The sequence below is a fragment of the Ahaetulla prasina genome, chromosome 1, assembly GCF_028640845.1.
Source record: "Ahaetulla prasina isolate Xishuangbanna chromosome 1, ASM2864084v1, whole genome shotgun sequence".
NCBI classification, from domain to species: domain Eukaryota; kingdom Metazoa; phylum Chordata; class Lepidosauria; order Squamata; family Colubridae; genus Ahaetulla; species Ahaetulla prasina.
In genome coordinates, this window is record NC_080539.1 from 69,239,672 (window position 1) to 69,263,344 (window position 23,673).

General features: G+C 36.0%; 1 protein-coding gene across 6 annotated transcripts in view; it reads right to left on the bottom strand.

Moving 5' to 3' along the window:
* The window catches only part of DAAM2 (dishevelled associated activator of morphogenesis 2), a 265,206-nt gene that overhangs the window by 101,671 nt on the left and 139,862 nt on the right, over positions 1-23,673 (bottom strand). For all 6 annotated transcript variants that reach the window (XM_058166227.1, XM_058166137.1, XM_058166318.1 and 3 more), the window contains exons 4-10: positions 21,141-21,215; positions 18,834-18,928; positions 10,963-11,296; positions 6,939-7,049; positions 6,355-6,458; positions 5,153-5,219; positions 2,811-2,928 (exon numbers count right to left, since the gene is read on the bottom strand). In XM_058166227.1, the coding sequence (XP_058022210.1) occupies positions 2,811-2,928; positions 5,153-5,219; positions 6,355-6,458; positions 6,939-7,049; positions 10,963-11,296; positions 18,834-18,928; positions 21,141-21,215 (904 nt within the window). The remainder of the gene's footprint in view (positions 1-2,810; positions 2,929-5,152; positions 5,220-6,354; positions 6,459-6,938; positions 7,050-10,962; positions 11,297-18,833; positions 18,929-21,140; positions 21,216-23,673) is intronic.

Consider the following 23,673-nt stretch of genomic DNA (forward strand, 5'->3'; position numbering starts at 1 on the left):
TATCTATAGTACAGGCGGTCCCTGATTTACAACAGTTCGTTTAGTGACTGTTCAAAGTTACAATGGCACTTTGGAATGGAACAAAATGCCATTCTGACCGTTTTTCATGTTGTGCATCTTCATGGTCAAAATCCAGATGCTTGGCAACTGACTTATATTTATGACTTTTGCAGTATCCCAGGGTCATGTGATCACCTCTTGTGACCTTCTGACAAGCAAAGTCAATGGGGACACCAGATACACTTAATAACCGTGTTACTTTAACAACTGCAGTGATTCACTTAACAACTGTGGCAAGAAAGGTCATAACATGGGGCAAAATTCACTTAACAACTCTCTCCCTTAGCAACAGAAATTTTGAGTTCAGTTGTGGTCATAAATCAAGGACTATTTATATATGTATAGTCAGGGGTGTGAACTGGTGGCCCGTGGGCCGTATGCATCATGTGCAGGCCGCACACACCCCAGCTCCACAACGGGGAAAAAACATTGTGAAATGTCATGTGAGGGCAATGTGACACCGTGAGTTCGACACCTGTGATATAACTATTTGGCCTTCAGACACGCAAACATGAGGCAGAAAAGTGCGGCCAATAGACCCAGTTCCACTCTGCATTAATGTGTTGAACATGTCAAGCCAAAATTTTAAAGTGGGCTGCAAAAGGTCAATAACTGTATATTTGCTCTCAGCGCCTTTGATTAAATTTGAGTGGCTAACTCCAAAAGAAAAAAAATATTTAGTTGTTGCTAGATGATTAAATAAATTTAATATTCCCTAATTTGTATAATATACTTCAGAGAAATTGCTAATTTGCTTTTCCAATTAGGGCTTGAGAACTTTTTATTTATCAGTTCCCATGAAGTAAGATGGGGATGAAATATTTTCTGTGAATTTCCCATAGTATAACAAGAGTGTTCATCTGGCCAGCGTTTTGTTTTTCATCAAGATTCTGTGTTAATTAAGAGTGGAACCTGCATATCTCCGACTCTTAACACAAACGTTCTTTCTTGTTCCTTTAAAAAAGAAAAAAAATCTAATAATTTAATCAAGTTGAACTTTGTTTCCAGATGGACTTCATCCAACATTTCTCTTTTTATTGCTTGTTAAGCAAGAAATGGCTGCTTCATGTTTGGGGGGATGGGAACTTAAGTGGGAACAGGAAAACGTGCTCTGGGAAAGCCAGCTGTCTACAGGCAAATATTCTGTAGTGAGCTAATCTATCTCTACCTTCCTTTTAGCTGTATGGAAATGGTGAGTCTGAGAGATAATCCATGCTGCATGGTCAGAATGTATGAGTAATCAGCTTCCCAGAAGATCAAAATTGTCAAATGAATTAGTTTCCAACTTTGCAAAAGAATAACGGGTCATATCTTCCTATCCTTTCTTGGAAAAGTAGTACTAGGATCTATTTTGCAGCCACTAATCAATTTGTATCTGAACCATTTTCTTCTGGACCTCTGATTAAGTGGTTCTAGCTGGAGAACCGGAAGGGAAATCATATTATAGTACTCCACAGCTACTGCACACTAAAGATAGGATGTACTGGTTTATTATAAAACCTCTGATTATGATTAAGTGTGTAAGAATAAGTGCTTTGCTATCACACATCACAAGATGCATGCCAAGGCACCTGCTAAGATTGTTTTGGCAACAACGAGATATAAGGATGCCATGTATCTTGCCCTAGTGATCAGGAAAATGAAATGCAAAAGACAAGATTATTTGATTGAAGAAGTATGCTCCACCAATATTTTAATAAGTTGGTCTATTTTTCCAGGTGTGAAAATGCTCCTGACTGTTCCATTCCGTGCTGTCTATGGGAATATAGATTTTCCCCTTGTTATGTTATCTCTATTTAAATGAGATATAGTTCTTGCAAGGCTCACAGATTCTACCCAAACCTTTATCTTTCCTGCTTTGGGGATAAAAAAGTAATACACAGCAGTGAATAGCAGAGTAGTTTCAGAAAATATTAATTTACCTTTCTATCTTCAAAACACTGTAATGGGAGAACCTTACTAAGACTATACCCCTACTCTCTCTTCCCATCTAACTCTCCACCTCATGTAGCTTTCCAACTCTTCTCCCATCAGTATCTCCCAGAAGATACTGCCTGTTTGTTTTTTTTGGTCTTAACCAATATCCAAATCTGTAAAGAAATTTAATAAAGCTTCAGTTTTTGCCACTTCAGAGGATCTTTTCTTCATGAGACTATCCCTTGAATCTGTCCAGATCAGCTTCATTTTAGGATTCAAACAAAGTTGAAAAACATTCCTACTACAAGGAACTGGAAAACTGCTAGCTGAAGAAAAAAAAATCAATGTTCATTTTGCTTCAGTAAGATGACTTTATGCTTTTTTGTAATATTGTAGTGTTCTATGTTGTAATACCACAATGGTGTGATATTACAGTCCATACCAAAACACTAAAGATTTTATTTGTTTGTATACCAATAACTCCAGACAGCGAACATATCCAACACATCTTCCGCCTCCTATTTTCCCCACAACTATAACTCTGTGAGGTGGCTTAGGCCGACAGGCCCAAAGCCACCCAGCTGGCTTGCATAGCTAAAATGGGACTTGAACTCATGGTCTCCTGCTTTCTAGCCTAGCACCTTAACCACTAGACCAGACTAGCTAATGGTAATATGGTAAAATGTGGTAATAATCCAACACACTGTATTATGAAATTAGAAGGGGATACATTTTTGGCACCAGCCTCATGGATCATTAGCTCTACCAACTAACTTTCTTCTTATATACCACAGCACTTTCCCTTTGATTGTGAGAAGGAATGATCTACTTACAAGGCATTTGTAAGCAGTGCTGGAGTACAGACAGTAAATAGGGGTAAGCATCTGTGTGCTTCAACTTCTTCTTGATCAGTTCAAACATCTGTGAGGCGCTTTTTGTGTCAATATGTACCTACAAAAGAATACAGAGAAAGGCAAACAAAAAATGTAATAAAAAAATATCATCATGAGGCATATTTTAAACTAAGGAGCCAAATCATGAAAGACATAAATTTCAGAGCGTAAAAAGGTGAGCAGAATAAGGTGATATTATATTAGTTTGTGGAAAACAACTATCAACATCTATGCTTGTCAAGAGACTGAAATCTCTTGCTTATGCCTTGCATTTGCTGCATTATATGATGTCTGCATATGAGAATAAAATGCCACATTTTAAAGAGAAAATAATAATTTGTGACACTTTTGAAACTCAGTTTGGCTATTGGAGAGGGTATCTATTGCTAGACCCATGCCAGTTAGAATGCTACTCGACACTGGGATGCCTACTTAACGGTGGATCCACTCACACCTACCAGGTTATTCCCAGAAGGAAAAGAAAGTATCTTACTACATTATAGATAATTACTAGAAGATGTCACAATTTATCTTTATTTTTGTTATGGTCAGAGTTACCTAATCTAAAACAAGCCAATAACATACATTAAGAAGGGATACACAAAATGCATCAGTTTGGGGATGGATTGACCTAGCAAATTATGGAAATTTCCATTTACTTCTGGAATACAAGTGGTTTGATGATTTCTTGAAATATATTTTTCAAACAAAAAGTTGTGTGGTGTGTCCAGTGTTGTGGACAAAATAGATTCAATATACTCCAGTAATAGTCCCTGGATTAACAAATTTTTCCAGTTGCTAATATTAAGAATGCATATGTTACTTTTGCTATTAAAAACTAAAGAATTGGGAAAATATCTACCGTATATTAAAAAAAGAAGACACTGTATTGAATCTATTGTGCTTGGAATAAGATACATGTAAAATTAGATAGGCTTTTGGGAAAAAAATACTATAGCAAGTTTTCATATCCTCAGAATAGATGACATTCATGTTGCTCTGCTCACAAACTTATTATAGAACATCTATAACATCTTTTATCTTATATTATAGAGCATATTTAGCTTTTTATCTTACCTGACAAAATATTTGGTAACTTCTATATTCTATTCTATTACTGTTATTTGAAAACCTATCCTTATTTTCATGCAACAATATTTTACTGGGCTTACATCTGACAATGAATGTTGTTTATGTGTACACCAGGGCTGTCAAACTCCTGGCCTGTGGATCGGATGCGTCACACACTGGCCGTTCCCACGTCGGTTTAGCAAAGGGGGAAAAAGTCCCAATACATCACATGATGCCACTGTGATGACGTGAGTTTGACACTGGTCTACACTGTCTGTCCACTAACACTACAGGAGATGGGAATTATTGTAGCACTTATGGGTACACATCCATAACATTAGAACATGTCCTTGCCTTTTTAAAAAAGAATCAGTAAGCGCAATCATGTGAATAATTCCAGTGTAGTGTAATGTAGTGTGACTTTGATATACTGAGTACATGTTTAGACCTTCCAGGCTTCAAATAAAAAAAAAAAGGTCTCCATTGAGGACTAAAGGGCTAGGCTGCAGCAGGTGCTTGCTTCAAAGAGAAGCAAGGAGCTGTCCACTGAGATCCTAAGATTCATGGTGCTGAATTCAGCATTAGATCTAAAGCCCCTTAAAAGTGGACAGAAGTTGGGGGTATCAAATTAAAGCTGTGTGGAATTGGAACAGCAAATGTACAAACACCCAAATTGTAGGGACACATTTTATCCCGCAAAAGGCCATTTTAGGTGGTCAGAGCCTAAGAGCAAAGACAGATACAGAACTTCAGAATATAAAGATGGCAGATCTAAAATAGAGATAAAGAAAACTGTATTGGAAAAGGACTCTGGGATCATTCAGTGTCTTTTATTCCTTAAGTGAGCAAAGCATATTAAGCAATCTGGACCAGCAAACTATTGATAATCAAGAAATATTCCTAAGACCCAAAATATAAATGTGAAAATGAACAAAAATCAAATTGTGGCATTTTAAGCCATTGCTGCCATAATAGTCCAGTTAAATGACGGGCTCATGACAATATCTGAATTAACTTAATGATCAGATAACTTTTTTTTAAAAAAATAATCCTTGTTATACATTTTATTCTGTATATATAAGAAAGAAAACATCTCATTTTTCTTTAGTTATATGAAAACTGTGCCTTTGTCCCACAGAAAAATCTGGTATATTTATTGTAGTAGCTAAGGCAAACTAACAGTTCTTAGCAGCAAAAGCAAAAACACCCACCATTTCAAACCTCTTTGCAAGTTCCAAGTCATCTTCATTTCGAACCATCTCAAAGAAATCTAAGTGCCTAGAGGAAAAATAAACATTTTCATCATCTCTATGTTATTCATAATGATGTGAACTCAGTTGGAATTAGTTTCCAAATTTGATATGATGCCCTTAAATCAATGTGGATTGGGGGCCCTACATTTTCATAACATAATAAAAAGCAAAACTAGATCAATGTGCTTATTTAGTTTTAAGCATAAGGCAGATGGTATCTTGAAAAATTGAAACTGCCATTTGAACCACAGAATAAGATCAACTGAGAGACAACTAAAAGTTATAAGTTGGCATCAACTGAGATAATCATCTAAGGATTAACGTTAAATATATAGCATGCAGATTTATTTATTCTCAGAGAGAAATATAGTGATGAAGTGGGAAGGTAAAATATGATCCAATCATAAAACATTCAAATAGGAGAAAATAAGATAACAAGAAATATCACAGCCTTGATTCAATTAAAAGAACCTGGGTAAACAAAGAAGATTTCAGCTGGCAGCCAAAAGTTTACAAGGCTTGATATTAACAATAACTGAACTGGTAATTCCATGGCCAAAACATCTGCATTAAGAACACCAATATATATTCTAGCAAATGTGCTGTCAAAACAGTATCCTTCCTTGGAAGGAATAGGCTAACTTGCAAGTAATAACCTCCAAAAGCTCTTAAGTCAGACTCAATTTAATCTTTATGCAAGCATTTTAAACATCACTAAGTAGCAAACTTTGGAATAACTAAAATACGTTTACACTATGTTACTCCCTTCAACAGTCTAGCTATAGTATTCTATACCAACTGCAGCTTCCAGAACAACTGAAAGGCAACCCTGCTCAATATTTAGTTCTAAACTGATAGTTTAATATCCATGTAGACTGTACATATTCAAGTTCCCATGCATTTAGTAAGTCTCCATATTTAGAGTTTGTTGGTATCCAAACCATACTGATTCCTCAGGAAACAGTACAAAATATTGATAAAACTTCAGTTCTGTTGTGCTAGCTGTACAATTGAAATTGTTGATGTCAATTGTGAGGTGCCAGAACATGTACATTATATGTGATCTGAAATATATGTTTCTTTAAATGACCACGTTATGCTATATTAAATTGAATTAGAAGACTATATATTTGTCATTACAACGTAATCTTTTGCTTCACCTGTCCAATGTTGCATTTTCATGTCCTCTGAGTTTGTCAATAACAGGCTGAATACCCAGCATTAGAAACTCGTATCGTAGGTGCAATCGGAATTCCAAGTTGTCCTAAAAAGAAAAAACAAACAAACCCTCAGATTCAAGTCCTGGAAATATAGTTTAGAGAATTTAGAGAAGAATTAATTATGTCACAAAATTCTGCCAGCTATTTTCAGAGATTTAATTAATTAATTAATTAATTAATTAATTAATTAATTAATTTATCACATTTCTATACCGCCCTTCTCCGAAGACTCAGAGTGGTTTACAGCCAAGATAAAATCGCACCGAAACAAACTTTAAAAACATTATTAAAAATCTAATTCAAAATTGGCCCAATAATTTTAAAAACTAATAAAATTATTAAATAACCCTAATAAAACCACCCATGTTAAAATTGCAATGAGGCCAACCCTGCACGATGGAACAAGAAAGTCTTAAGCTCGCGCTTAAAGGTCCGGAGGTCAGGGAGTCGGCAGAGATTAATGACATTTCTGTCTTAATGACAGAAATGACAGAGATTAAAAGAAATTCAGCACATATACTCACCTCTCCACTACCTGCATTCAATACAGCATTAATAAAGGACATGATGGCTGTTTTTAGGTTCACTTCATCACGATATCTCCCCATGCTTCGGTCTAGCTCATTGAGTAGAGTCTGTAAAGCAAGAGAAGTGGTAATAGCAAGACATGGTAGTAATTTATTTATTTATCATTAAATAAATTTCCAGAAGTTGTGGGTGCTCCAACAATGGAGGCTTTTAAGAAGAAATTCAACACTGTTTATCTAAAATGGTATAAGGTTTCCTGCTTGAGCGGAAGGAGAAGCTCTCCAAGATTCCTTTCCAGCTCTGTTATTCTGTTATTGAGATGGAATGGACAAAATTATATTATAGGATAATTAATTTTTTTCAAGACCATGAAATCTGTTCAGATGCTTCAATGGGTTTGGGTAGTTAACTAGGGTTCATACAATACAGTGCATGATTTTTAACCCCGATGGAATCAACTGGATAGCTTTAATCAACTGGAGCTGTGGTGGCACAGTAATTAGAATGCAGTATTGCAGGTGATTCTGCTCACTGCCAGGAGTTCAATCCTGACCATCCATTCTTCCGAAGTCAGTAAAAAAAGGACCCAGATTGTTTGGGGGCAATATGCTGACTCTGTAAACCATTTAAGAGACTGCTGTAAAGCACTATAAAGCAGTATAGAAGTGTAAGTGCTATTGTTATTTATTTATTTATTCTTTTCTTCCATTTAGTCTCCCAATCATTATTTGCTGCATTAGGTCACTATGGGTTGGGTTGGGTTGGGTTTGGCTATATCTATTTTGTATGAACCAAGCTACTGTGGCTTGTAGCTATGACTACAATAATGTATTGCATATCTCAGTGTATTCTATTCAATCACAGTAATTAAGCAAATCAGTATTGCTAATTGTCTGCTTTATCTTTTTCCCCTGTTTCTAGATAGCATTCTTGGATTGTGCCTGAACAACATGATGCATTTAATTCCATTTAAATTTAGAATGAAAAGTTGAGACTACAGAGCAAGGATAGGTAAAATCGTACCCTTCACTTCAAGCCAATGTGGGAGTTGCATTCAAAAACATCTGGAGATTATCTATCCCAACTCTGGAGGATAGCCTAGGTACTGTTATCCTTTTAATGCTCAGCAATCAACCTTGAAGTGAGATATTTCCTGTTTGTTTTTAAAAAATTGATAGCCTACTATTCAGAGGATCATGGGGCTTACAATGTAACTGTTGGCTTTTTCCCCAGAGTAGATCTTATTTTCAGCATAACAGCCCATATGTTAGGAAGCGTTCATACTATGTTATTTTCTCCCTTGTAATGGAAATGAATTCTTCTTGTCTTTCTGGGTATTTAGACATCAAGACAAATAATCATGCATGCTTTTCAAAATTGAAAGCATTAGCTGAATTCTTTGTTCCCACTTATTCGCGTATGTGAATGACTGTTTGAGGTAGCTATTCTATATTAAGGACGTATAATAGACATTAAAAATCTACATTATTAAGATTTTGAGGGATGATTTGTGCTAATCATTCTTCAGGTTAAAAAAATAATACACTGATGAAAGCACTATTGCAAAAGTCCGCAGTGTACAAGCCATATATCAAGGAATAAGTCTCCATTCTGGCATCTGTAATACACATTCACATACATGTACTTATATACATATGTAAAAAGGGAGATGATTGACCATGCTGAGTGGAACAGACGATATTTGTGCTTATTACTTAATAAGAGAATTTCTAGATTGGAAGAAGATACTGGATAGACATATTCATTTTATTCATCTAGGAAGGGAAAGAGTTTCAAATGTTTCCTCCTTGGAAATATTAACCCACAATTTCCTCTTCAATCGGAGACTAAGAAAGCCAAATAAAAAAAATTCCTTCTACTCAGTGTTTTCACTTCTTTGTCATTTTGGCTGAGAGGATTTTTCATCATTAATTTTTATTATTCAGGAAGAATATTAATAACACTTTTGCTGTCAGTGCCAAATAGCCACTTGTAAAACATCAGGGCTGATGTTTGAGGATGAATAGTTAATAGCTAAGGGAAGGGGCAGGGAGACCTATGATGACTGACTGGAATTAACTTAACTCAGCAAGTTTCAAGCCCTGTGGAATATTACATTCTCTGGGCAAATCTAAATGATATTGCCTAGATGACAGGAGGAATTTCCTTCTAAAATGTCAACGGGGAGTTAAAGGATTTCCTAGATATTTGCATACCTTTGGTTATAAATATAACATAAAAATGAGAGATATCAATTATAAATTCCTTAGCAATGATGCTGTCTCTATAATATACATAAGATGTAACTGCTACAGCTGAACATTATGAAGACATTTTTCTGATAAATTTTTTATAAGTTTCTGATAAAATTTCTGTATGTTTCATAACTTACCCCTTTATCCAGAAAACTATTATAATTTCTCACAATTCTCTGTCCATACTTCGAGTAAGAAGTTAATCCAAATCTCAAAATATATTTAGATAATTGATTTAAAACACTATCATATCAAGCATACTAAAAAGCAGAGACATCACCCTGCCAACAAAAGTGCGTATAGTCAAAGCTATGGTTTTCCCAGTTGCACTGTATGGCTGTGAAAGTTGGACCATAAGAAAGGCTGAGCGCCAAAGAATTGAGGCCTTTGAACTCTGGTGCTGGAGAAGACTCCTGCGAGTCCCTTGGACTGCAAGCGAACAAACAAGTCAGTTCTAGAGGAGATCAACCCTGACTGCTCTTTAGAAGGCCAGATCCTGAAGATGAAGCTGAAATACTTTGGCCACCTAATGAGAAGGAAGGACTCCCTGGAGAAGAGCCTAATGCTGAAAAAGATTGAGGGCAAAAGAAGAAAGGGACGACAGAGAATGAGGTGGCTGGATGGAGTCACTGCAGCAGTAGGAGTGAGCTTAAATGGACTCCAGAGGATGGTAGAGGGACAGGAAGGCCTGGATGAACATTGTCCATTGGGTCACGATGAGTTGGACATGTCACTGGTTCTTTAAACAAGTCTAGGAAAATAGATGGCTGAATTAAGGAAGTCACAGAGCAATAATACATAGTCTAATTCCTTAAGGCCTCCTTAACTCAAAAGTATATTATCATAATGAAGCCTAGAAAAAGAAAAAAAGTTTCTTTCAGGAGCTCCTGACCACAACATTGCGTCCTTTATAGTAACTTAGAAAGTTACTAAGTCATAAAACCTGTGGCATCACTTTTATTTAGAAAAATGTCTCTCGCATCCATTTTTATTCTATGAAAAGACAGAAAAGCTAGATAGCTATCAATCGGTTCAGAAAAGATAAAAGTTAAATTGGTGTAAAAAGCCTAGAAGAGAGGGGGAAGAGAAGCTTCATTAGTTTTTCTTCCTTTCTTTTTTCCTGAAAAACAATTAGTATATGATTGACCATTTTATGTCAGTTGTTCTTTTGCCTACTATACACTGAAATGGTCTAGCTCAGCACACTGGACCACAATTCTCACAAACAGAGTGAGAAATTCACATATTATTGATTTCATACACTAGGTGAAATGTCTCTCTTGAGTAGTATTGTGAAGTTAAGATATGCAAAATTATTAAACGAAATAATACAAATATCCTCCTAGACTTGATATGGACAGTCTAGAAGAAAGGAGTACTGGGGACATGATATTTCAGTTTGAGGGGCTGCCACAAAGAAGAGGGGGTCAACTTATTTTCCAAAGCAATCAAAAGGCAAGACATGAAACAAAGGACGGAAACTAACCAAGGAGAGAAACAACCTGGAAATAAGGGAGAAATTTCCTAACAGTGAGGACAATTAACTAGTGGAGCAGCTTGCCTTCAGAAGTTGTAGGGGCTTCATCACTGGAGGTTTTCAAGAAAAGACTGGACAGCCACGTATCTGAAATGGTATAGGGTCTCCTGCTTGAGCAGGGGGTTGGACTAGAAGACCTCCCAAGTCCTGCTCTACTTTGATCAATTGATCCTATTTTACGCAAAGAACCAGCTCTACAGGTCATCTTGCTCAATTCATCAATTTTACCTGGAATCTTGTTCTCTCTGCTGCGTAGACCTGGTAATGAAGCATGGCCTGCAGAACCTTTTTGTGACCTCCTGGCACTAAGCAAACAGCCCCAAGGATCTCCAGCACAGCAATCTTGGTCTTGATGTTCTCCGTCCGTAAACTCTGCGAAATTATATTGATGCTTTCTGGGTGGGCTAGAACATGGGCTCGTCCTTGGGAGTTGTTCATCAGAGCCTTGATGCATCCTATAACGGATGTATGTATACGGCTTTCAGAGGTTTCATAGTCCATACTCTTCAAAAAGTTCAGCAAGCAGCTCAGGCCATCCAGCTCAATAAATCTTACTACGAATCTGTTCAGAGATAGGAAAGAAAAAGGACAATGAAGGCACTTTGCTTAAATGGTGCCAGATTAATAAAAGAACCAAATTGCCTTTTCTCTTAATTTGGGAAACTCTAAAGCAAAGATGTCAAACATGCATCGTCACGGCGTTGTCACAAGACCTATCATGACTTTTTCTCTCTCACTAAACTGAGCATGGGCGTGGCCAGTGTGTGACGCATCCGGCCCATGTGCCATGAGTTTGACACCCCTCCTCTAAAGTGTACAAAGCTGAGGATCTGAGCAAACCCTTTTATGGAGGCAGATGTTTATGTGGAATAAAATTTGTTCAGCACCCTCTGCTTTTTGCTACAAAGAGAAACTGCATTATGGATCCAACATTTCAAGATTTAAATGACTTGAAATAACATAATTTGAAAAAACAATGACTCACGTGACCTAACAAAACAATTTCCACAAGGATAAAGGTTTGAGCAATACTTGCTGTCTTCTTCCCAAAGCCATTTCAGCTTATTAATAGCCTTTTGACCACATCTAAGCATCCTCTTTCTATGCCAGAAAATAACTAACATACTGTCCTCCCTGTCGGTCAGTTGTTTGGTTGAAATACTGATGGAAAAAGTAATAGAAACTCATGTCCGACAAACTACCTGATTTTGTATTTCTTTGCTGAGTCATGAAAATCAAAGAATGCCCAGTATATTTTATATATTAAAGTTTACTTTTCTGTCAACAGAATATGAAAATTAAAAACATGTACCAAGTTGATTTTAAACTGCAGATCATCTACTAAAACAGAAAAAATACTATTGCCCACTATTTATCTACATATAGTTACATTTTCCTTATTTATGAGAATTTAAAGTTGCCATTGGCTGAAAATTCTCTTTAGAATATGCTTCTTTACAAATAAAAAATGATTTTATCCTCAATAGTCAAACTCAAGGGAAAAATCTATATTTAAATCTTTCTTTTAGATTAGCCAGTATTCACTAAGATCTGTTAGAAAAATGGCTATCGCAACCATGACATTATACAGTAAGCTATGAATGTAGCTCAAAATAGGCATTTTTCCAACCATATTATGTACCTAATAAAGTGGGAAAGGGGGAAAAAATCATACTCATAAATAATTTATCATAGGATATACGGACAAGAGAAAATAAGAGAAAATTACTTACTGACACTTAAAATATTTATCTGGAAACAAGGTACCTTTTTTTATTCAAATGTATAATTTGTTTGTTCTAATTTGTTTCCAGGCACAGTTCAATAAATTCAAGATGACAGCTGCTGGCAGTGCACTGCTTGGGGTAAAATGATATCGTGCGAGTCCGAGAGTCCACCGATCCCCAAAACAGCCTTCTTAACTCTTCCACATTATATTAAAATAGTATCTTTTTAAAATGGTTCTAACCTTGTAAGATGGCTATATCCCCAAATTTCCCCAATTCATTCTTACATCTTAAATATACCATACAGGAATGCTGAAATTCTGGTATAATTGACAATTTGAGAAGGAGAGGAAAGCCTGAAGCTCCATATGCAGTTATGTACAGAACCTGAAAAGGTAGCATCCTGATCTGTGAAGGACCAGTTTCCCCAAAATGAATCTGCCCTGCATATCAGGATTTCCTTTGTAAGTTCTGAGTCTCTTGTGAATTCCTACATTGCCCGAGAGAGATTTTTGGATTGTTGTATAAACATTTTAGAATTCCTCTTGGGAGACACATTTCATTTGTTCACCAACAATCTTCCAGGAGCTAGTGATGGCTTATTTTTAGGAAGGCCTTGAGTTCTAATCCTCTTTAGTGTTTTTATCACATGCTATTTTTATCATATGCTATTGAATAATATTTGTTTGCTACTGTTTTTCTCTCTTGCTATCATGCGTTTTCTATTTCTATAGTTTAAAATGATGTGTTTTACTTTGATTTGTTAAAAGTCCCCTAGACCTCTGTGGAACACACACACACACACTCAAACTCTCCCTCTGTGTCTTATAAATACTTACAGAATAAAAACCCAAGCAGTATTTAAGTTTGTACCACACCCTACAACAAATGGAAACTTTAGTAATCTTTGACCTTTCAGAATTTCATTTTTTTTTCTATTCCACTGTTCGCAATGGCTGATCTTTTCCTGCATCATTATAGTACTACATAGATTTAAGAACATGGATAGTCATGACACCTAACCTCATGATACCGGTACTTGCTAGTGATACAGAGATGGCTATACCACTCATGGAACTGAATGGCTGAGCTTTCATTTGCCAATGCTACTTGAAGGAGCTGCTTCGGTGTACTTAATTAAACAAGACATGGTAAGGCATGGCCACTTTATATAGACCTACAAGAAAGGAGTTAATAATCTGGGAAATGATGCATCCATGGAATCCCTGCTGAAAATTTCTGCAACACACAATCAAAAAACAGTCTGAACAATATTTTTTGGTTGGTCTAGTGTAGAGTTAAATTTGTGGTAATGGATGCAAAAATGGACGACTTTAAAATCATAGAATCACAGGGCTGGAAGGGACTTTGGAGGTCTTCTATTCGAAGCCCCTGCTCAAGGCAGCAGTCCTTATACCATCCCGGACAAATGGTTGTCCAATCTTTTCTTGAAACCTCCAATAATGGAACATCTACTTTAAGATGATAAAAAATCAAAACTCAACAAATATCCCTTGTTAAATTCAAATGTGTGACAATATATCTCTTCTAGCCTAAAGTAGTCTATAAATAAATTTCAAAAATGAATTTCAAAAAAAAAATGGTACTGAGAGGTACATTTCAAATGGCCTGCAGCAGAACAAAACTATTCAAATCTAAGATGGAACCAATACAATTTCCATGAAACAACCATTTGGGGCATAACTGTGCAAATATGTAGGTCTGTTTCATATATTTGGAGTTTTAAAATTTGGCACAAATCATGCGGCTCCCAATATCAGATCACTTTGCAGTATTTCCGTAAGATGAGACCATAAAACAATATTGTTTATAAAATTTACTTGAGCTTCCAATGCATATGAACAAAATGCATCAAATAATAGAAACCTGGAATAGCTATATAACATAGAGAAACTATGTAATATTGGGGGCAGATTCCTTGCGTAGCTTATCTCTTTAGTAACTTTATCTCACTGGTTGAAGGTCTGGAGAAAACCAAAGCTTTACAGAGTATCAAGAGATTTAGTTTGAGGTTTGGTACCTGTTCAAGCCTGAACTTTAAAATTAGTCTTTGAGAACAAACAAAGCTTAAGAGCAAACACATACCACAAATGGTTAGACAGAAATGCATTAAATGGCCAGGATATAAAAATCACTTTGGGATAGCATTCTTTCCAACCTTCATTGGCATAAGCAATGAAAGAGTATGAAGATGGCAATGATTTGCTTGTCTATTGTTAGTTTTGGCTTTCCAGTTCCAGGATTGCATTTCTCATTTCCCAAAAAAGGTAACTGTTGCTTTGTGTGACTTACAGTCTTGGCATTTAAGTAACATTTTCATCTTAACATTTCTTTGCTGTTTTTCACCTATGGATGGGTTTTCAGATAAGGAAAAACATCACTCAATGCTTTTCAGAGAGGAGAAAAATCTATTTGAGGAAAACTTAAGACAGCCAAGAAAAAGTTATGATAGAATGGTTTTCTTTCCCTTCTAGGAAAGCTTTCACAGGGGGACTTAGCTTCAATGCCCTAAGCAAAGCATTCTTTCAAAACTAATTTGCAGAACAACATTCCCACGTGCTTCAAAGGAAAGGACACACAATAGTGGCATTTGGTGTTACCTTCTGGGGGTCTCACCCAGAAAACCTTCAGTTCTTGAAAACCCAATAGGCAATATGCCTATTTGGGAGCTATTGTTTCTTCTATAACCTGGAAAACTATGATTCTCCATCTTAGGATGTGTTTGTGTTCTTATTTTTCTTGTAGAAAATGGTAAGACTTTAATTGACTGAAGCGCTTAGCTTGGATATTTCTATACTTTACAATTATTCTACAAACTCCAAAAACTATCTGCATATGCATATTGTGCCAAGCCATCATACAGATTTTTTTAGGATCCAATCTGGGTCAGTTTTTTTAAAGTTTTGCTCTGTTTTGTGAACCCAACCATTGCAATTTGAACAAGGTTGCTCCTACTCCAACAAATGACACTTATGTTTTCAACAACTGTAGTCAAGCATGCATCTTGAAATTAAATTTATGTTTAGTTTCGATAAAAACGTATTTAGTTTTTTGTTTACCGCATCCACTTTTTGGAATAGAGTCACTGGCATATTATTCACAATGAAATTCTTGCCTAACAAAATTTGTGTTATTTATGGACACAGGGTTTAAAAATGTCCTACAGAATCATTTCTTTGAGTTTCATTCATATCACATTCTGTGAAAAAGGAATGTCATAATTAATTTGCCCTGCAAATCTTAAACCTAACTGGCAGCTGCTATTCCATTCCATTTTTACTTCAAATATTATGATCAAGGAACATGGTTCACCATTGAAAAATCCTGGTCTTATATCCCACCTAAAATATGGATTGAAATAGGTTCCATCTACCAGAGGTCATGAGAAGAATAAGACAAAGGCATGCTAAAATAAAACACACATTTTCCAACAACTTTTTTTAAATCAGCTAGATGATGGAAGTATTTCTTGGCTAAAAGAAAACAAGTTTTCTTGATAGTTTTCCATTTTGTTCACTCTTTAACAAAAGTCCAGCTAAGTTTCGCCTATTCTATTTAGAACTTTTTCTTTTCCACAACATCCTGACTTGCCAAGGTAACTGATGATTAACAGAAGCGGCACTACACATTTTCCCCTGGGTTTCAAAACCTGATATTTTTATAATCATAGTTGCTGATGGTTAAAACCGACTCACAAGGAAATCTTCACTCTCTTCCAATTGTTCCTTTCATGTTATTGTCAGATCTTCCCTGAGCAGTGTGACTGAATGCTTTGTAATTGCTGAATTGGCTCTAATTGCTAAAGCATTTCTACAGTTCAGTTGTACCAGACTTGGAGATATGTACAACGGCTCCTATTAAAAATCAACTTTATTGTAAAAATCTACCTTTCATACCAAATGACCCATTCACTCTACCAAAACACATCTGAATTCAATTTGGAACTCAAACTCTTCTTACAAAGGAAAAAAAGGCTGTTCTATTAATCTGGTGCCTCTTGTGGCCATATAACTACCATCTGAAAGAACAATGGAATTTCACTAAACACCCAGGAGAATCCCTCCAGTACAATTGATACAGACTTTTTTTTATTTCTAGAATATGGCCAGCTACTTACATGCCCAAATTTCTTCTTACTTAAGAGACATCATTGAATCAAATAAAAAAGAACAAATCCAATCAACAGCTATAGGTGATCTGTCTTGACGAGCAGCAAAGTCCCTTGCAGAACTGTGTTTTACAACCTCAAGGCACCAAGAAGAGGCATCAAGGCAATGATAATCTGGCTCATAATTCTTACTAAACTTCCTCTCTGCATGGCATTGCTTATTTAGCTAGTTTGCACTGGATCTCTGATGAAGCAAAATGGCCTTTGAAGATCTACAAAGCCTTAATGTCAAGAACATCTCTGGACCAAATGTAGAAACACGTTGGAAATATTTGGTGAAAGTTCAAAATTCAGCCGCTAAGTCACTTGAAAGGCTTGTATGAGATATACAGGAAGATTACCTCCTCCCTCTGCTTCAAGTTTTCTACCACCGATGTCCAAGGGTGATGTTGGAAACAGGAAAGATTCTGCAGATGTGTTTAATATGTTGTGATTATTTCTGAGCTGCAAATGAGGTGTCCTAAGTGCAAAGTTTGACTTCTCTTTGGCAAAGAATGATACAAACCTAATTACAACAGAATCAGCTAGCAAGCTACATAAACACTTCATAAAATTAATTTTATGGGTGAGTGTATGCCATAAACATATTCAATTTTGCCAGATATTCAAATATGAACACTAAGGCAAGTTTATTGCTATTCCAGGTTCAGCCAGAGGTGTGATTATAAGGCTTTTGAACTGGCATTACAAAATGTAGCAACCGTCCTTCTTTGGTTCCAAGACCAATATCTTGGGGGACTTTCTATCAAAAAGGACTGGATAGAGCCACAAGGACCTCTATTTTCCATTAAACACCGAATTGGCTTAGGTAATGTGTGTTGGCATATAGTCAATCCTGCAATAAGCAAACTGAGTCCGTGGAATCAGTTGAGCTATGAGACTTAACTTGAAATTTGGCTTGGCAATTGCTAAAAAAGAAGAAAAGAAAAAAAGGATAAGCCCTCAGGGTTGCAGCCAGCAATTTAGAAGCAAAGACTTTATGTGATACTTTGTGGCTGCTGCTGACGACACTCATTACAGCTGTTATAAACAAAGGAAATAAATGCCTGCTGTCAGAGGTCTTTAGCCAAAGTAATGCTGGACTTATCTGGAAAAAATTCCAAATGAACTCCAAAAGGTTTCAGAAAAAAAGCCAGTCCTATTAGTAATGTCTTTCCTGGCATGATAGAAAAGGATGATAGGAAACTATATATGGTATACATGTTACGGACATTTTTAGCATGGCAAGTAGAAAAATTGTCCACACTATCCACTGCCTATTATGGAATAACTTATTGGGACAAAAAAGGTTGATGTGCTGATTAATCAATAATTTGCAGTACTGTATCATTGTTTTTAAAAACTTCACATTAGCCATAGAAGAAAACATGTCCTCTGTGACTTCTCCATCTCTGATAGAAAGATTCTATCATGGAAGTACTGGACCAAAATGAAGAGCAATTGTTTGACTACAAATCTCTGTGCAACTCTAGTGATTCATGCAGAAAACTAAAAGTAGATTGCCTAATATTTTATGCTAACATTTCAGGATTCTACCTGATGAGATTTATCCTGTGCAACAACTATGTATAGCCTACACAAATGGAATTTAGCAGGAGTTCAGATTATATCAAGTTCTACGTAGAAACTTCCCATGTTTCCTTCTATTTCTCTCATTTCATATATTAGAAGGTCAGCATTTCCCATAGTGGTAGTAATAAAATATTAGAATTTTAAAAGCCATTAGACTTTTAAAGATTTAAGCAATGGGGAGAAAGAAAGTGTACGGAGTTAACATATGAAAGCATCAACTAGATTATCAGAAAGGTAGAAGAATTTGTAGGTCAAAAAAAAAATTACTAGAGACGGGGGGGAAAAGATTTTTAATATTCAGTATAGTTCAGGTGGAAGGTGACAACGAAGACATAAATTTAGAAAGGGAAATGTACTGTATATAATTGTTTGAGATCTGATCTTAGATCTACTTAAAGAAAGAAGGTGACCGACTACTTTCTAAGCTCCATTTTAAAATGTTATACCAAGAGAAATTAAAAATTATCTTCAATTAGCCTGGTGTTCTCTACATGATATTTTGAGAACAAGGGAAGGGATTATCTTGTATCTTATATTTTTTTCCATGACAGATAGTTGATAGTTCTAACCTAAGAAGCATCTGACAAATGGAAGCAAAATATATGACATACCTCATGGGCTGAGTTCGCAGAGCTGTTTTCAAGTCTTCAACTATTTTATTCCTCATTTCTGTTTCTTCTTCATCAAAAGCATAGAGAGTCTGCATCTGTTTGGATGAGACCATGGAAGAGTTATGAATGCACAACAGTAGAAGAGATGCAATTACTGAGTAATTCAAGATTAATCAAGCACTACCTGCCCAATCAAGTTGGAGAAACCAATCTCAGTGGAAGGTTTTTCAGAAAATAAAGGGATCTTAATCTGTGCTTTATTCTATTAAGTAATATTTCTTCTCTTAGCTCATTTGCAAGTACCCTCTGCCCTTTGCCAGTAAGGTTATAGTGAAATATTATTTTGTCTTAGAATTATTGTTACTGAACACTTAAGAGTTCTGTCAAAATGACATTTAAACATTGCAAAAACCAATCACCCCAAAATACTCTTATAGATAATAGATTTAAACTTAAAGTGAACCACTCCAATCTTGATTGTAGAAAATATGACTTCAGTAACAGAGTTGTTAATGCCTGGAATGCCTGGACCTGACTCCGTGGTCTCATCCCCAAATCCCCAAAACTTTAACCAAAGACTGTCTACAGTTACCTCACCCCATTCCTAAGAGGTCTGTAAGGGGTGTGCATACGAGCACCAGCGTGACTACCGTTCCTGTCCTAATATTCCCTTTGGTTGTATTCAATTTGTGTGGTTATTTCATGCTTATACTTATATATATTGTTGTGTTTGACAAAATAAATAAATAAATAAAATAAAATAATCTCTCTCCAGTAGTGGCTGCCATTAAGGAACTAATCTTATTCCTACCAGCCTTTTTGGGGGGGATTTATCCATAAAGATGGAACAGCCACATATCCCCAGTATCAAATAACTTAGAGCTAATTTGTGAATGTATTTTTAAAAAACAACAACAGCAAACCTCCTCATCCAGTGACTCTGACACCTGACCAAGGAAAGTGGAAACATCTGACGTCATTGTTATAGCAACTGCCTATACATTAACCTTCATGCATTGCCTGTTCTTTGTCCCCATTGTTTATAGAAGTGGGTTGAACTGAAAGTTATCCAAAGTGGAGTTAGGTGTGCTGAAAGATGTATTTTCTTTTCTGCTCCATCAAGCTGTTATGTTCCAAGTAAATTATTTCTAAATTATGAAATTTAAATGCATAACAGCTGTCTTGTTGGCCTTTGACACACACACATCATAGGTTCAGGGTAGTCAGTGTGCTAAAGAGTAGCTTCAGTCATTCATTTGCAAACCTTTCTAACAAAATGAATATATCTTGGAGTACAAGTACTGACAAGTTTCCAAAAGCAACATAGTGGTGTAAAAGTAACTTTTCTTTCTTCTCATCAAGCAGGAAAGGGGCTTGCATTATTAAGTTCAGGCTACTGAAGGCAGAAAGAAGAATGCCTGAACTGTTCACCATTTTATATTGCTGGAAGTGGAGGAAGAAAAGATGGCAGTAATAATTATTATCATATGTTTATAAGTACACACAGAAATACAAAGGTCTATTCCACCAAATGTTTCATGTGTTTCAGAACAAGATGAGAGAAGCGATTCCTAAGAACTACCAAAACATGCCTATTTTCCTGGAGGCTTTTAAAAAGATACTAGACAACAATTTGCCTGGAATGGTATAGGGTCTGCCGCTTGTGCAGGGGTTTGGAGTAGAAGACTTCCAAGGTCACTTCAACTCTATTATTCTGTTATCGAAGATTAGTGAAGTAGCCTTTTTTAAGTTTAAAAAATATAAATAGAGATAAAGGCATGCTGCTTTGCCCTCTTTAAAAGAATATGGAAGGATAGAAACGATGTCCTAGCTAGCATCTTCATTTTTCGTTTCTCTCCACAAATTTAAGAGCTTAGAGTTGGAGTGCAAAATTGTTTATTGGGAGGCATAGGTTCTTTTCTGATTCCCTTTTTCCAAGTAAGGCCAAACTTCAGAGGTTGTTTTTTTTTTCATTTTTACATGATTTAGGAGATTTAAACAGAAAAAGAATACTCTAAAGCCTTAGGACTCCTGAAATTCTCCTTAAATACGTTTTGACCAACACAATTTTGGACTACTATCCTTGACATGCCACAGAAAGCCTGGGGCAATGCTTGAGTTGGTAGTAGCTGCACCATTGGCTTAAAAGCTTTGTGACTATTTACAATTTAGGAAAATGTAGAAAGGTGGGGAAGCTGGATTATTCCCAAGAATCAGGCTCTCCAACAGCACTAGGGCAGATGAAAAGATCAAGCAGAGTTAGATTGATCAAGACAACAATTTCTAGAGGGTAAAGAGGCTACTTACTGCTGCCATGGAATTGATGCGATCAATATAATAGTCTGGCCAGCTTGTAGCAAGCTTGTTAGGATCTTCTTGTTCCTGGAACAGAAAATTAAGAAAAATTATATAACAAAAAATTTGGAGTCATTTCCATTTGCCTGGATGTCTTCTGCAGTGTCCTCTCAAAACAGTTTATGAATTAAATAAAATGCTAATATCACAACTCTATATTTCTTAGAATCAACAGTTTAAAACCTTCATTTTTCCTACCAAATACCACCATCAACTCTGCTTTTTCTAATTTCCATTTTCTCTCCTGAATATCTACAGGTTTATCTGATATAAAATAAAAGGCCATTCTAGCCCTAATATCCCAACCAAAAAAAACAACAACAAATTGTTAAGAATAACAGCAATACATGATTTATTAAGATGAAGTTCTAGTGGGTGTCCCACTGATCACTTAATTCCTGTTGCTTTCTGGAGATTATTTCTCATTCTTGCCCCAGATAAGAATATGATTTGTTGTGATGGGCATCATTTGGCCAAGTTAACATGACTCTACTGGGATCTTCAGTCTTCATCACCACATATTCTAAGTACAAAATATATCATTAGACCTTTAAGAGATACAGCTCATTTTTCAGAGGAAGTAGGTAAAAGAAGATATTCATATTAAAAATCCTTTCATCCTGCTGGGACAACTTCCCAAGTTGGGGGGGGGGGACCTGCCTAAAGGATCTGTCCAAGGTCCTGAGAGACCTTAATACCTTGCTTTATTTGATTCCACACAATTAGACTGATGCATTTCCCTAGATGGCTTCTAACTGAGATGGTTTTGCTAAGATAGATCAAGATACCTCATTTCGATATTGCTGGGGGCGGGGAATTGTTCCATAGTCTTATTTAAGTACCACCCCATTTAGTTTTGGGTCTCCTGTAATTTGGAAACATTTCAATTCATAATAAGCAATACATATTAAATAACAAATTCTATTTTCATTATCCTGATCATTTTTAAACAGTTTATATCCTCTCTGGAATGACCTTCACTTAACAAGTAGAGATTAGATTCTTGGTGTCTTGCTGTACTCAAATAATGATAAGATTACTCTCTAAAAATACTGCTGTGCTACTTATCAACATACAGTGTGTTTTCCAGTGAACTAAAGACAGGAGGGTGAGGCTGTTATGTACAAAACAGTGTGAGGCCATTCTCTGTTATAATATGAACTTCAGTTTGTTCTCACTCTTATGAGAACATGACATAGCAAGAGGCTCCCAATGGACAGTTGCTGATGTTGCTTCAAAAACTAGCTGCAAATTGCTATGCTTTACGTCACCCTATTTAGCCTTCAATTTTACTCCATCCAAAAAAGAAACGTGCACTGAGGCAGCTCACTGTTTTCCAGAAATTGAGTCAAAATAGTAACTAGTAGACCTCTGAGTTGGGATAAAAAAGGAATCATCCTTTTTTTTTTTCAAATTATGATGTTATTCTTGATGAACTGAACTGAGGTTTGACTATACTTTCACACAAAAAACAAACTAATGTTCGTGTTTCTTTGAACATCAGCAGCACATACATTTTGGACCAGCAGTAATACAATTAAAGCGTAGATGTTTCAATCCAATACTATTTCCTATATAATTCTAAGTGCTATTGCTATTACTATTCCTGCTTGCTCTTTTCTTCCATTTGCATTTCAGTACCATGCACAGCAAAGCAAATTCTACATCAGCAAAGAAAGGTTTTAATAGGAACTGTAAATATTATTAATCAATAAAAGGCAAATTGAATCAGATTACTCAATAAAGAACAAAGGGAGAATTGTTAAAAAAAATCCAGAATAAATCTGTTGACTTGAGTCAGATATCTTTACATTCATATGTCAACTAAAACAGTTGTCCAATACAGAGATAAATAAAAATGGCTTTAGTTTTTAAAATATGCTTTGCCTAGAATTCATACCTGTTTTCCCACAAATATTTCTCTATAGTTAATTGTATTAAGTGTTAAAGACTTTTAGATTTTAATTTTTTTCAAATAAAATAAAAAGTTTTAGAAAAAGGGAAAATCCTACTTAAAAATAACCCACAGAAACATTAGCTGTTAAAAATTCAGTAAAACAGACACTGTTCATGATTCTTTAAAATATCAAAACACTTTCTGTCCCCCAAATAAGTATAAGATCTTTATCTGTTTGGCAAAGCCTCCAATATCAGATAATTTCTCTTATGTCTGCACCCCGAGAAGTAGAATTGTTGTACCACTCTATAGGGTGAATAGCCAAGTTGGGTGAGATCACAGCCACCAAAAGGCTCATTAATTGGGGACCAATGCTGGGTCTCACTCTTGTTATGGAGATCTTGACTAAAAGCCTCTAAAGCAGGGGTGTCAAACTCAAATCCTGGGGGCCAGATCTGGCCCATGGAGTACTTAGATCCCCCGGAAACAGTGAAGGACTGGCCCACGGTGTCTCTGCCAGTGAAAATGGAGCTCAGGAGGGCCGCAGGTGGCCATTCCAAGCTCCATTTTCACTGACAAGAAGGTTGC